This window comes from Lutjanus erythropterus, chromosome 10 (genome assembly GCF_056507025.1).
Source record: "Lutjanus erythropterus isolate fLutEry1 chromosome 10, fLutEry1.hap2, whole genome shotgun sequence".
NCBI lineage: Eukaryota > Metazoa > Chordata > Actinopteri > Lutjaniformes > Lutjanidae > Lutjanus > Lutjanus erythropterus.
In genome coordinates, this window is record NC_139326.1 from 26,582,524 (window position 1) to 26,596,321 (window position 13,798).

The window sequence follows — 13,798 nt, forward strand, 5'->3', positions numbered from 1 at the left end:
ACTTACACTTCATATACAAGAGTGTTTTAATTCATATCCTGACAATTCAGCAAACTAGTTCAATATTTGTTGTTAATAGCACAGTAGCCACAACAGTAAAAAAAAAAACAAAAAAAACCCTGAAAACTCAATCAATGTTGATCAAACAATATCTTCAGTAACTGACAGGTAGCAGGTGTCGATTTGACAAGATGCAGAGCAGCTTTTTCGCATTTGCAATATTTTTCATTACCATTTGATTGTTCCAACAACATTTTTTTAAAAAGGGTATTCCTCAGGTATTATGCATAGTAATTTTACATTTTAAATATACTGGATATTGGTGACAATCATCTGTCTCTCGGCAGTTTCAGTTCAAAAATATCAGAATCTGTATCTTTAAAAACTTTTATCAACTAAACGTTATCTAAAAAAAAAAAAGCATGTTTATACAGTCTTGTGTTGTAGGCAGTTGGTCTAACACTTGGCAGGTTAATGCTACAGTATAAACTAATCAGTGGTTACATATTATTATGAACATACACGTGTTCCTCATAAAAACAGCATTTTTCCAGAAATAAGACTGCAAGTCTGACTCCAGCCACTAAATGTTATTGCCCGCCCAAAAATGACACAATCTTAGTATGAAATTCTATGGCTTCTAACTGTCTGTCAGACTCAGAATTAACATCTCACCAAATATTTTCCTGCTACATCCAAATAACTTGCAAATGTTCAACACCTTCTGCCACATTGAGATGTCCTCCAAACGTGTATTCAGCACCACCAATAAAACCAATAAAACGTGTGTGTGTGTGTGTGTGTGTACTGCTCCACGCAGCTAAAGTAGTGTATAAACTGAGAGAAATCCCCAGTCACTCTGTCCTGGTCCAAGAAGGCAGCAATCCAAGCAGGATCATTTGGGTGTTTTTGGTCTTATTATTTATTGTGTGATGTGACTTACAGACCAGTGTTCCAGAAGAGCAGCTATGATGGGTGTCCGTGTGGCTCTGATGGACAAAAGGTGCATCCTCCTTTCAAGTCACTATCAGCCTTCACTTTTCTCACTTATCTCCTGTCATTCTTCACTGTATGGCATTCTAGTAAAGCAAAATTGTCTATAGAAATATGTAAAATCATACAAAATAAATGTCCATATCCAGCGACACTGCTCGCTGAGTCACTGTCTGTTTGCAGGTCGAGGTTGCAAGTCACACCAGGCGGTTAGAAACGTGCCACAACTTTTATGTCCAGGCCACCTGCACCACCTGAGCCTGCCCCTGAACCCTGAGCTTGGTTTGATCCCTGGCCCACCTGGATATGGTGGAGGCCGGAGTTGAAGCTGGCACACAGCAGGTTGGTGGAGTCACTGGGAGACAGAGAGACCAGAGGACCAGCGCCATCCAGAGTCAGTGTCGCTAAACAGACTGGACAGAGGGTGGAAGGGAGTTAGTGAAAACAGACTCAGCACCCAAACAGTGTTTGTACTCGAGCGGGTGTTACCTGCTGTGTTCTGATCCCAGATTTTGACAGAGCTGTCATGAGAGGATGTTGCTACCCGAGCGGTGCCACCAGGAGGCACAGGCAGGAACATACAGCAGGCTGTGGTCTGGAGGTGGCCTCTGTACTCCACAACTTTACAGCCAGGCTGACGCAGGTCCCAGAGCTAATAAACACAGACACAACGCCACTGAGAACAAATGATGGAGTCAAACGTTTCAAAACGATCCACACCACCCTTAGAGATCATTACAGATTTAAAATCTAATTTGTAGAAAACATCAGTAACAGAATTGTGTAGTAGCCAGACAAGGGATTTTCGATTTTACACAAAGTGTCTGTTTACACCTGACATTAACATGCGTACTGGGTGATCCTATCACAAGTGGACAGCTCTAAGTACAGGTGTGAGCGCGCCCAAAATGCATGGATGACACATTGAGATCCAATCACTCAGACATATAGAGTGGATCTGACTGAATGTGACCACGTTCTTTCAGCAGAATGCATGCAATGTGTCCGGGGCCACAATGAAGTACACACAAAACATGCTGTCTGATTTCCATTTGGTTCACTGGAATGCAAATTGCGAGTTTAGGCTCTCTTACCTACCAGGATAGATTAGTAGACAGATAAATGCTGGCTACTACTGTTATGCAGCTGCATTTGGTCTTTGAACATTGAAATGAAATACGTTTTTATTTGAATGCAGAGCAGGGAATTGAAATGACTACAGTAATAATGGTAATAAACTTAACAGCACTTTTTAAAACAAAGTTACAAAATGCTTTACATGGTAAAGATGGACCAATGGACCCAAGATTAAAACATTTCCAGAGTGGGACAAGTAAAATCAGGCAGTTAAAACCAGATGGAGCAAAAATGGAATAAAAACAGAATAAAAGAGACAAATAAAACAGACAATAAACAGTAAATTCTTAATTAGGGATGGGAATAGATTAAAAAAATGTTGGAAATTCTATTATCGATTCTGGTTCTCAATTCAAATTCAAGTTTTGATCGATTCTTTTGTTGATTACTGAATTTTCTCTGTGGGGAAAAAAAACTGTCTGAACACAGTGGAGAAACAGCAGAAAAAAATTGATAAGCTTGGAGGCACATGATGAATTGGATAATTTGGAACCAGTTCTCAACTGGAACCAGTCCTTGATTCAAATCCTTTATCATCTGTGCCTTCCTGTAAATTCGGTATTCAGTTAAATAAACTAAGTTTCTTTTTTGTAAAAACATTGTGTCAGTTTGTTGCGGCATCACTGTACAGGTGGTTGCTCTCTGTCTAAAGTTATGTCTAACAACAACACATTTGGTCTTTCAAAAGGAATGATCTATGTTGTGTTTGCATACAGAGCAGAGAAGTGAGATCTGATCACAAGAGATCACTCAAGACACATGGAGATGGGCTGTAATGCCAGTTGTGAACATGGGTACTTTGATAATAAAACAATGACAACTAAAAATATTTTTAATTAGCTGGAAGTATTGTAATTAACCCCACCACGCTAACAGCCTCAACCCATCCACCATCTGTACATCTACAGCTATACAGCCAACAACCACACAAACACCTCCAGTAGTCTCACCGTGGCTTCACAGCCCTGGCCTCCAAAACCATTGCTGCTGGACACCAAGTAGTTTCCATTTGGAGAAACGTCACAGTGGGTCTGGATGTACTGCTTGGCTGGAAAAGTATTCGTCACCTGCCATGCTCGGCTGTCCCACACCCTGCACACATGCACAGAATCATTACTGTAGAAATACATTAATGTATGGACAAAGAGTGTAGTATGTGCACATTCACATCAAAGATATAACTTGACGTGTACATGGAATAAACATGTTCAGCATGATTTATTTCAAACAAACAGCTGGCTGCGTGAGGTAATGTTAAAGGTCAAGAGTATACAGATGTGTAATCACTACATTCTCCCTGACTAACAGATGCTAATGCACGGGTAGCCGCCATCAAACACAACTATATCAACCTACTGGTTTATTAGCCAAGGTCGTGTACAACATATTACATACATCTATAAGTACTTATGATTCAGTTTAAGAGACTTTCTTTGTTCTCTTTCTCCTACCACCTGTGAGAAAGAGAATGCTGCGCTGTTTTATGAAAGAGTACAGGTACAATCCCAAGCCTTAAACACACGTACGGCAACATATTGACTTATGTTGTTGGGATAACAGCAGCAAGCGGTCAATTATTCAGCAGTAAATAACTGACGTAACTGTAAACGGTTGCATAGGTTAATGTTTTTTTGTGACCTGCTGAATTGTATAAGTCATGGTACAATGACAATAAATATGAAAGAAGTATTCACTGGGCAATGAGCAAAAGTTAGAGTACAAAATTTTAGATTAATGTAATAAAGGCAGATGAAAATCTATGGTAATCAGTCAAACATTCAGGCCATGATGTTTTCTTTTCTTTTTTGTTTCATGAGAAAATGTTGCACCACAGTGTTGAGTGAAAGTACTCTTTGACTGTCAACAACAACAGCACTGTTCATTTTAGAGACGTCACCATGTGTTCAATAAATTAATCGTTTACTGCGAGTTTGTGTGCACTTGATTTTAGCATTAAAAAATGTTTTTTGTGACTTGTTCATGTAATGTTTTGACCCCCAAACAGACACAGACAAGTCATTATCATGTAACTGTAGTGTAGCAGCAGCAAACACAACACATTTTTTGCTATATATTTTCCTATGAAGTAGAAACATATATTTCACCAACTGCAAACAAATGAATTTCAATTTTCTTGCTATGCTCCGGTAACATAGTTGCAGTAGCCAATCTCTCTGTACCTGATGGTCTTATCCTCAGAGGTCTGGACTACAGAGGAGCTGCCTGGCACCCAGCACACATGAGTAACCTGGACAGAGAAGAGAGGAAAGTGCAAAAGTTTAAAGCCTGCAGGACATGAACTGGGGAAGTAAAGACTGAATGGCTTATTGATTTGATTTTTTTTTCTTACATGGTCAGGTACACACCTGAGGCGATCCAGCAAGCTTGGAACAATTTTTCGTACGGGGTTGTGTGCACAAAAAAAAAAAGCATTAACTGTAATTCTCACCAGGTTTCGAGAAATGTTGTGTCTCTGTTCACATTTTGCAGATTCAATATCCCACAGGCACATCCAGTTGTCACGAGAACCAGTGCACAGCTTTCTTCCATCTACAAACCACAATGAAAACAGTTCCAAATGTTCAGAGCAGATCAATAACTGACAGTTTGCATAAAATTACAGTTACACTGAAGGGCAAAAGCTTCTAAAGCCCTGGGAGTAGTTAAGATTTCACTTAAAATGTATAAAAACATTGTGACTGAACAGGACGTGGGATCAGTTCAGAGATATTCCCTCAGCCGTCAACACCACCCTGCTGGTTGAGAAGTTTCCACCACATCTCAAATTAGATCTATACTCAGGAGGCTTGATGGTGAACATTCATACAAACATTATTTAAGTATGTTTGACACAGCTATGCCAGGAGTTTTGTTTTCACAGCACTTTTGTATATTTGGTGCTGCAATAACTGGTGGCCAAAAGAAACAGAGATATTTCATCAAGTTGTTGAAAAGGAGGAGATGTGCTCTTGATAGATGTGTTGTTCTGCTTTTTGTTTAATATTTGTTAACTGTCCTCAGAGAGTTATGTTCCCATGTCAGTTTCAATACAAGGAACTGAGAAAGTGTATGACTAGAAACTGTTTTTGACAGTAACCTGTTTTGGGGAGAAATATGATGCTGTCTACTCAGAAATAAACCTGATTATATTTGGTAAGATAACCTTGAGTTTTATCATGCAGTGTGATATACTACAAATTGCAGATTGGCAACTTTATCTTAAAGGTATACTATGCAGGATTTGTCAGGTGTTGTTTGTAAACGCGCCATTCAAAGTTGGCCCCTCCTCCCTGGTTCAATGAATGAGAGGCGCTACAGCAGTGACATCCAGAAATAAGTGAATTAGGGGAGGGACTGGCGTTAGTGAGAGCAAAGCACTGAATCACAGACACTTAACCTTATTTTCTGATAGTTCTGATCACAGCTGTTACGTCCTAAAGCATACATAAACACGCCCACGCCTCCACACAATGCTGGATTTTGTGTGAATGCAGCCGAAGTGAACCTTAATCCTGTTGACTGTGCTCTGCCTGTGTTTGTATGCGTGTGTAGCTCAGCACCACCCTCGTTCAACGAGACACGCAGACCAGCACTCGCAGAGCAGAGGAGAGAGATGGAAACAGTGATGTAACTTAGTTGCCTGCATGTTGTTATTGGCTGGGGGCTACACACCACTGACCAAAGGTTGACACCCAGAAATGTCCCAAACACAGCAAAATAAGAGAAAATGAGGAAATACAGGCAGAGGGCTGGATCTCTGCAGATACAGATACCACTGGGGTTTAATCGGGATTCCCGGGACTTGACCTCCAAACCATTCCCCATTTCCTGATAAACATAAAATGAGAAACTGGGCAAAAACTTGACAAAAAATTCAGAAGATACGGGAATATACTGTTTATAGTATATTATTCTTTATTATAACATAGTCAACGGCGCAGATGAAACAACTGTGTGATGTGTGTGTGTGTGTGCGCGCACCGGTGGAGCACAAGGAGCACTTTAACTAACTGATGAAGAGTCACACATACTCCATTAATACAGTTAGTACAGTAACTTGTGGCTCTACCATCTAAATCAGACGAACACAACACAATTTCTGACAGCAGCTTTGTGTGGAAGTACTTCAAAAAATTAAATTATGAGGATGCAAAGTGTGCACTCCTCTGTCTGAACGAGGGATCAAATGCACTGTACTGAGGTTGAACAGGCAGTTCACCGCAACATTTAAAATCTCAGATAAAACTCCAAATGAAGCCCAAAACCTCAAGAACACTGGTTTCATACTTTATCCAAATACTGAGAGATAGCAGCATGTGATGGATTTACCTTTAACAGTTGGTTGTGGTGAAATGTGGCTCCCAATGAAGAAAGACGACCAAAATCTCATGAATAATCCATCCATAATGTCACACTAAGTGAGCTTTTTGAGAGTTCTGAATGAACTTTGAGTGAGAGTGATTACTGACTTTATTAGGCCAAGTGATGCACTGTGACAGCCTTCTGCTGGACTCACACAGTGGCCTCTGAACGCAGCTTAATAGAATGATTTTGAAAACACCAAATTACTTGTTTTAACAAATTTTGTCATCCTCGCAGCTGCAACGAAGGTCAAGCTGCATGCAGCATGTGCAATTTATAGTATGTTCAATATAATGGTGCTTAATGTTGAAATGACGTTCTGCCTCAATAATTATTAATACCACCAGATGACACACTGAAGCAGTCAGGTTAGGAACCCACATTTCTCTTTGTTACATATGGTGTTGCCTGAAATATGATGGTTGTTTCGACAGTAGCCAAAATTATATCTTAAAAACAAGTTAATTTCCCAGGATTTCCAGGAAAAGAAGCCCTTTTTTTCCCAAAACACTATTGGGAAAAATATTAATTCCTAGACATGACCACACACTTTTAGTGGGTTATGCCTTGAGGGAATTTCTTCCAACATTGCATGAATGACCAGTTGGACTCAAAGATGGACTGATTAGATTTTGGTAGTCAGAAGTCCAAGATAACTGTGAGCTCATGTCCATCATGTTCTCATGAAGGTCTGTATAGTGTTAAATTCCATATTAAATTCCTTCAAAGTCTTCACTTCATACCGTATGATATTATGTGAGTCTGGACAGACATGGATGTAAACTGCAACTTGACTTGCCGGTGGAGACATATAGCTGCTAAGCAGTAGTTCTATTTTTTGACTGCTCTGTTTTATACGACCATTGAAAGCTGACTTCTCACTCTACCAGCCACTAGGGGCCACAAGTGATCATTGACTGCTTCAGTCTGAAATCATGTTTCAGTTTGGAACAACATATGTGGCAGTCACATTAATTTTAGTGGAACTTTGCAAATCTTTGCTGGTTGTATGTGGCAGTTGTGGTGGCACTGCAGCACGCAGTTCACAATCTGTTAGCTGGCCAGAATCTGCACTCTGCTGAGAGACCGCTTCTGGTTTTATATGAATCTATACATTGTTTTTTGGGAAAATCCTTCATAGTATGCCTTTAAGCAATAAAAACAAAGTTACAGTTCAATATTTGCTCATGAGTGAGAAGACTCATTGTGTGTGTGTGTGTGTGTGTGTGTGTGTGTGTGTGTGTGTGTGTGTGTGTGTGCGTGTGTGTGTACCAGGGCTGATAGCTACTCCATTGACCACCAGCTCATGTCCACAAAATTCCTGAATTGGTTCGTCCCCCTGGTTTAGGTCCCACATCAAAACAGTCTTGTCCCGTGAAGCACTAAAGATCCATGTACTGCCTGGATAACACACCGCCTGGCAGAGAAACAGAGGAAGAACTATGAGGAGACATAAATGTGAAATGTGTAACAGCTCTGTACAGCGTCACACCTTTATCAGTTTGAGCACACACTGTATTGACGTTACCTTGGTAACCTCCCGGTTGTGACCCTGGAAGGACTGACACATCCGGCCTTGTTTCCAGTCATACACCACCACAGCCTACAGGGTCAGACACAAACACACATGCACATACACGCACACAAACAGGCATATACGCAGATGATAATCCCTATTTTTCACAGTTTTCACATTTCCCACACATGTGAAAACATGTAGACAATTTATAGTGCTTCAATGACACAAAGTGAATTGCATTTTCTTGCGTTAGGCTTTCTAATAAATGACTGTAAAACTATTACGCTGGTTCTTTTATCACTTGCACTTCTCTAAAAGCCAGAGCAAAAAACATAGTGAAATTAATACTGTGATTAAAATTATTTTAGAAAAATATTTTAAAGTAATCAACTACTAGTGCATAGATTCATTTACCTGATCACTCCCACCAGATACACATAGATCTGGGCTGAGACTGGTGACAGTGTTGATGGACCCTTGATGAGCAGGTTCATACTGCACCACCTGACTGTCAAAGGTATTATCTGCCTTCTCCCCCTGAGATGCCCTGGACACACACACAAAAGTACAAATTTAACATATTCAGCCACTATTTACATTGATATTAATGGCTATATTAATTAGTGATAATGCTTGTGGGGATGACTGATATTTAGCAAGTGTATAAATTATTTAGAAATGGTTTATAATTATGTTATTAATTAGTTTGTAAACACTTTATGAATCATTAATAAACTATTATAAGCAAGTTTTAATGTTTTCATGCGTCTGCAAGATCCAGTTACTGCTTACAACTAATCTTACTGATGAGTTACTAACATTTCTAATTGGTAAAGGGAGTCTTATTATGAAGCATAAAACAGTGCATGGTGAAAATGTCAAGGTAAACAGTGCCAAAGCCTTAGTGTATGAATATGTTAATTAGATATGCGGATGGTGGCTAAATGCCAGTAATCTATTACCAAATGTCTAATGAAGTTGACAGGTACATCTACTGTTGATGAAGAAGATGAGGCATAAGCAGGCTTAACAGTACACATAAATGTGGGTTCACTATTTGGCAAGCAGCAGGTCCATGTTTCCCCTTTTATCTAATGTGTTGTAACAAATTATTAATGATTTTACAACCTGTTTACAACCTAATTATAAACCATGTATAAGTCAATTATAAAAGTACTCCTATTGTAAAGTGGCATCCTTTTATAGCACTTTGTTTTTATTCTTCTCTAGTGTGCACAGACTTTACACTGAAATCCTGGATATAAATAGCATGCAGTGCAAATGAGGACACAGAAACTGTTTCAGTGGTGCACTTATCTCACCTGTAGAGCTCAGACCTCTTGCGAAACTTGCTCTGTAGTTTGCCCATGTCTGCTAGGAACCTGCAGCCACACTGACACACAGAGAGACACGCTATCAAATTTGGGCAAAAATCATTTAGTGAGTGGTGATGACAAGAGGCAATGGATCAAACCAAGAGTTCAGGTCAGTTCAAAAGCTCAGCAAAAGAAATTCAATATCATAATAGACAATAATGACATTAAGCAGAAATCGACAGCACACTGGATGTTCTAAAGTATATCACTGCCATTAAATATACTCAGGATATCAACATTATCAATGTCACACTTCTCAACTTAAGTAGATCTTATTCTGATCAGATCTCCTGACACACTATGAAGCTTGCAGGCTCGTGGTTTTTTCGCTGAGTCAAAACTAAACATGATGAAGCTGCTTTAGGCTCCATGTTGACCACTTTAAAATCCAAGTTAAAGATCTATCTGTTCACTGTTGCTTTTGATTAAATTATCTTTCACATCAAACATATTTTAGCTCGTTTTCTGCAACACTATTTTCCTATGAAACTCCAGCAGTGTTTTGTGAACTAAAAAACTAAACCTGACCTTCAATCAGCATGAGGGTGAGTAGACAATTTTCCATTTTAGGTTAACTATCCCTTTAAAGTAATTGTTAAAATTATAAATGAACACTGTGAACGAGGGAGAACTTCCATTTCACTTATAAGTATGAATTTGATACGATGTACACAGAATAACCACAACAGTGACAATGTCAGAAATGTCAGCATCCAAGTTGCCCATAAAATAAATAATATCATTATTAGTAAATGGAGGCATGTTTTCCATTTTCAGCAATAACCAAATATGAATATAAGACCAGACCAAAGTGATGTATGAATATTTAATAAAATAGATGGTAAATGATTTCAGCCTTTTATTCTGTGATTTTGCTTTTATTGTTTTTATTCTATGACGTGCTTCTGCTCGCTTGCTTTTACTTTTTGTATGTGTTTTTTTGTGTGTGTGTTTGTGCCTGTGTATTCTGCAGTGCAGTTTGGGTTGATTTTGGGTATGATATGTACTATAAAATTAAATTTACCCCATCTTCCTTACTGCACAATATCTTGCATAAGTCTACAAACTGAGATTAAACCAACACTACTTTCTCACACATGCACACGTACAGCTAAGCTCCTCCCTCGTTATCCTGGCGTAGCTACTCCTCAAACAATCGGCAGGAAGGAGAGGGCTAAAATCCTATTAGAGCCGCATCATTACTGTCACAAGGAATTACGTTAGTCACTCGAAAACACCTGCTATGAACTGTGCTGCCAGTCATTAAGTTACGCAACAATACCAATGGATTTTAACCGAAGTTACTAATGGTGAAAAATGGTGTATGGGTTGTGATAAACAGTCGTGGAGACAAGTGAAGCGAGATTTCTTACCTGTCACCGGCAGGTGTGGTCGCTGTGTGATGCTGAGGCAGTGTGGCTAGCCCGCTACCATGCTAACTAATCTGTATCTGTCATGCCAACACAGATCAAAGCCCTAGTAGCACCAAAACGTGGATGTACAACCGTTAAAACATGTCGGAGTCGTTGTCGAAACGATTGAGAAGAGTTTCCCGCACACTGCCATTACAGAAAGTTGTCCTAACTGCGCAGGAAAGTGCCCAGAAAGTGTCTTTTAACTACACGGACCCATCCCTCTCTCCGTAGCGACCATGGAGCGACGCTTTCTCGTATCCAGGCGAGGGCGGGGTCACGTGATAAGGGACAGGAAGTAATCGAAAGCCTTTTCTCTTACAAAATAAAAGTCTGATGTAACTAGTACTTAAGTTTTATTGTCGCATCTCTGGCTATGTATGTTTCAGTTCTTGTGCACAGTAAAGGCTCCACAGTGAAGACATTACTTTTATCTTTGCTTTTATCTTTCTTTTTTTCTTCTTACCATGTTTATTGTTATACACTAAAACATCTTGGCAATAAACCTTATTCTGGTTATTAATGTACATATTCAAACCTTTTTTTCTATTAAATCAGTCAATAGAGAAATCTTATATTTAATGAGGTAATTCTAACTATTTTTCAGAGGGAAACGTAGCTGCTAAGCTCTTCATTCTCTCTGTGCACTGTCTTCAGTCTTATGGTGATTAAACACAAATTCACAAATATCCACTACTATGTGAGTACAATATCAGTTTAAAAAAATAATTAAGGCCTTAAGAACTAATTTTCACAGAGGGACCTTTTTTACAACAGAGCCTAAAAAACAGGACTCACCTTAAGCCCCTTATTTTTATGATTTGATATTGTGCAGTAGTAGTCATTTCTAATTCAGAGTAATATTATATCCTGAGTTTTTAAGCCTCAGTCATTGATTTTTACTATAATTCTTTTTATCCCTGGTATCCCAACTGACTTTTATTGGTTTATTTTTAATTGTTTTATTGTTTTAATTTTTACTCTTGCAAAATTAGTATTTCTTGTTGTTGTTGTTTTAATTCTTGACTGTGTTGTTTTCATTTTGTTATGTGAGGAACTTCAGGCAGCATGCGTGAAACAATGGTACTATATATATAAAGCTGAATTACACTGAGTTGAGTTAATGCATATTCCAGAACTCCTTAAGAAAAATCACAAACTAAGTCCTGGGCAATTGCCTGATTTGTATAGTTGGCCCTTCTTGAATGTATTATCTGAATATAGAGTATATTGAATAGACCTTTCCTAATCTGACATAGTGAAGCTATGGCCATTGTTTAGACATCCACATATGCTGCTATCCAGATCATTTCTGAGCTACTAATAAATCTATGATGCATTAACACTGTGTGGTAAAGAGCCAAAAACCAAAAGCTCAAACTTCTCTATCCAGGTATCATCAGCATCCCAATGCTCTTGCTTTAACCTGCACACTGCTCAATGTCATGGAAGGATCCAAGTTTTATGTTCTTTTCTTTGGCTGAAATGTAAAGATTAAACTGTATGTGCATTATACATGTGAATGGGGACATGTAGTTCAGTCAAGAACATTTTATTAAAATTATTCAATTCAATTGAAAATATATAATTAAAATTTGCATGGTTTCCTAGTTGATGAAAAATAAACTAGGATGATATGTTTTTCAGCCAGTAACATGTTTCATTTGCTTAAAGGAGGCTCTCAACTTTAAACAAGATTATGCTGAACAACACATGACAGGTTAAAAAGTTACTGACCTGTGGCTGGGTGTCACTCTAGAGAGCTGCTTGGTTGACCTTCATTACAGACACAGGCTGAATGGCTCCCCAAGCTGGAAATCTGGGACGAATCATCAGACAGACAGGTCCCTGGACAGCTAACATTAATTCTGCTAGAACGATTTTTACATTTTTTTTTTCTTTTCATGTCACATTTTCATGTGCTTCATTGTAGCTCAGGTTTTTGCCTGCATTGTTTGGTGGATAAAGTCAGGAAAGATAAGAACAGCTTTGACTTCATGAGCTGGATTTAAGCAAAGGCATTACATGCAATTAAGCACTGAGTCACTGGGATGTTCTCATTTAAATGGTCTAAATAGGCCACTTAGTTAGGTTACAATCAACACTGCTCAATACCTATGTGAGGCGACCTCAATTCTAACTTTGTTTGCAGCAAATGGTTTAAGTAAGTATGACTACAGTTAAACTCTCAACTTAGTTTTGTCAGGCATTTTACTGAATACTAAGATTGTTTCTTATCACCTAATGGTATCACAAACCAAACATTACTTTCCAATGACTATTACACATGTTTCTCTGTTTTCTTTGTCTCAAAATTTTTCCAACTCATGTCCCTGCCCAGGTACATAAACAGGAGTCCAGGGCCTAGTCCGTTATAACAAAATGTTTGAGATCCCCTGGTATAATGTGCTTTGACTTGCTTCTTTTACTTGCCTTGTCTAATGTGTACTCACTTTAATAGGCCTATGTAATAAGGCAGAAGAAAAGCAGCTCATGAGAATAAATGCTCTCACTTCACTATAATCCTATCTGTGACTTGATGTTGCAAGATTTATTTGCCTCACTAACACTGTCACGAGGAGTAGTGCAGAGCTTTATGTCACACACTGCTGAAAGTATACTATAGCGCTATAGCTCTTTATGAACTAATTAACAAGTCCTTAACTTTGCCCTGTGAATGCACATTTGCTAATCTGACTAAAATTTATGTTTCAATTTGATGGTTTTAGATTGCGTTAGCAGAGTGTGGCTACTTCCCAAAATAAGAAGCAAAGAAAGGCGGACAAATGATTTTTTACATTAACTGAGGCAGTATTACAGGTGAAGCACAGCATGTGACCCATCAACAAGCAAAGCTGGCAAGTTTTCAGGCAGATCTTAAACACAAAAGGCCTTTAAACTAAAACTGGCCTATACAGCAGTCAGTGATCATTCTATAGCCATGATTCTGGACCATAATCTGACTGGGATCCAAAAGAGAAATTCAGAGTGTTTCTTTG

The 13,798-nt window shown here is 38.7% G+C and overlaps 1 protein-coding gene across 2 annotated transcripts in view; it reads right to left on the reverse strand.

The window, feature by feature from the left end:
* Positions 1 to 13,798, reverse strand: part of wdr31 (WD repeat domain 31) — a 15,750-nt gene continuing 1,952 nt past the window's right edge. The window contains exons 1-10 of one of the 2 annotated variants that reach the window (XM_084728803.1): positions 10,761 to 11,061; positions 9,334 to 9,404; positions 8,426 to 8,558; positions 8,021 to 8,095; positions 7,765 to 7,909; positions 4,580 to 4,680; positions 4,311 to 4,378; positions 3,081 to 3,222; positions 1,483 to 1,645; positions 1 to 1,406 (exon numbers count right to left, since the gene is read on the reverse strand). In XM_084728803.1, coding sequence (XP_084584929.1) covers positions 1,204 to 1,406; positions 1,483 to 1,645; positions 3,081 to 3,222; positions 4,311 to 4,378; positions 4,580 to 4,680; positions 7,765 to 7,909; positions 8,021 to 8,095; positions 8,426 to 8,558; positions 9,334 to 9,380 — 1,077 coding nt within the window. In that variant the 5' untranslated portion in view covers positions 9,381 to 9,404; positions 10,761 to 11,061 and the 3' untranslated portion in view covers positions 1 to 1,203. Of the gene's footprint in view, positions 1,407 to 1,482; positions 1,646 to 3,080; positions 3,223 to 4,310; positions 4,379 to 4,579; positions 4,681 to 7,764; positions 7,910 to 8,020; positions 8,096 to 8,425; positions 8,559 to 9,333; positions 9,405 to 10,760; positions 11,062 to 13,798 lie in introns of those variants that run through there. The other variant, XM_084728805.1, reaches the window with a different exon arrangement.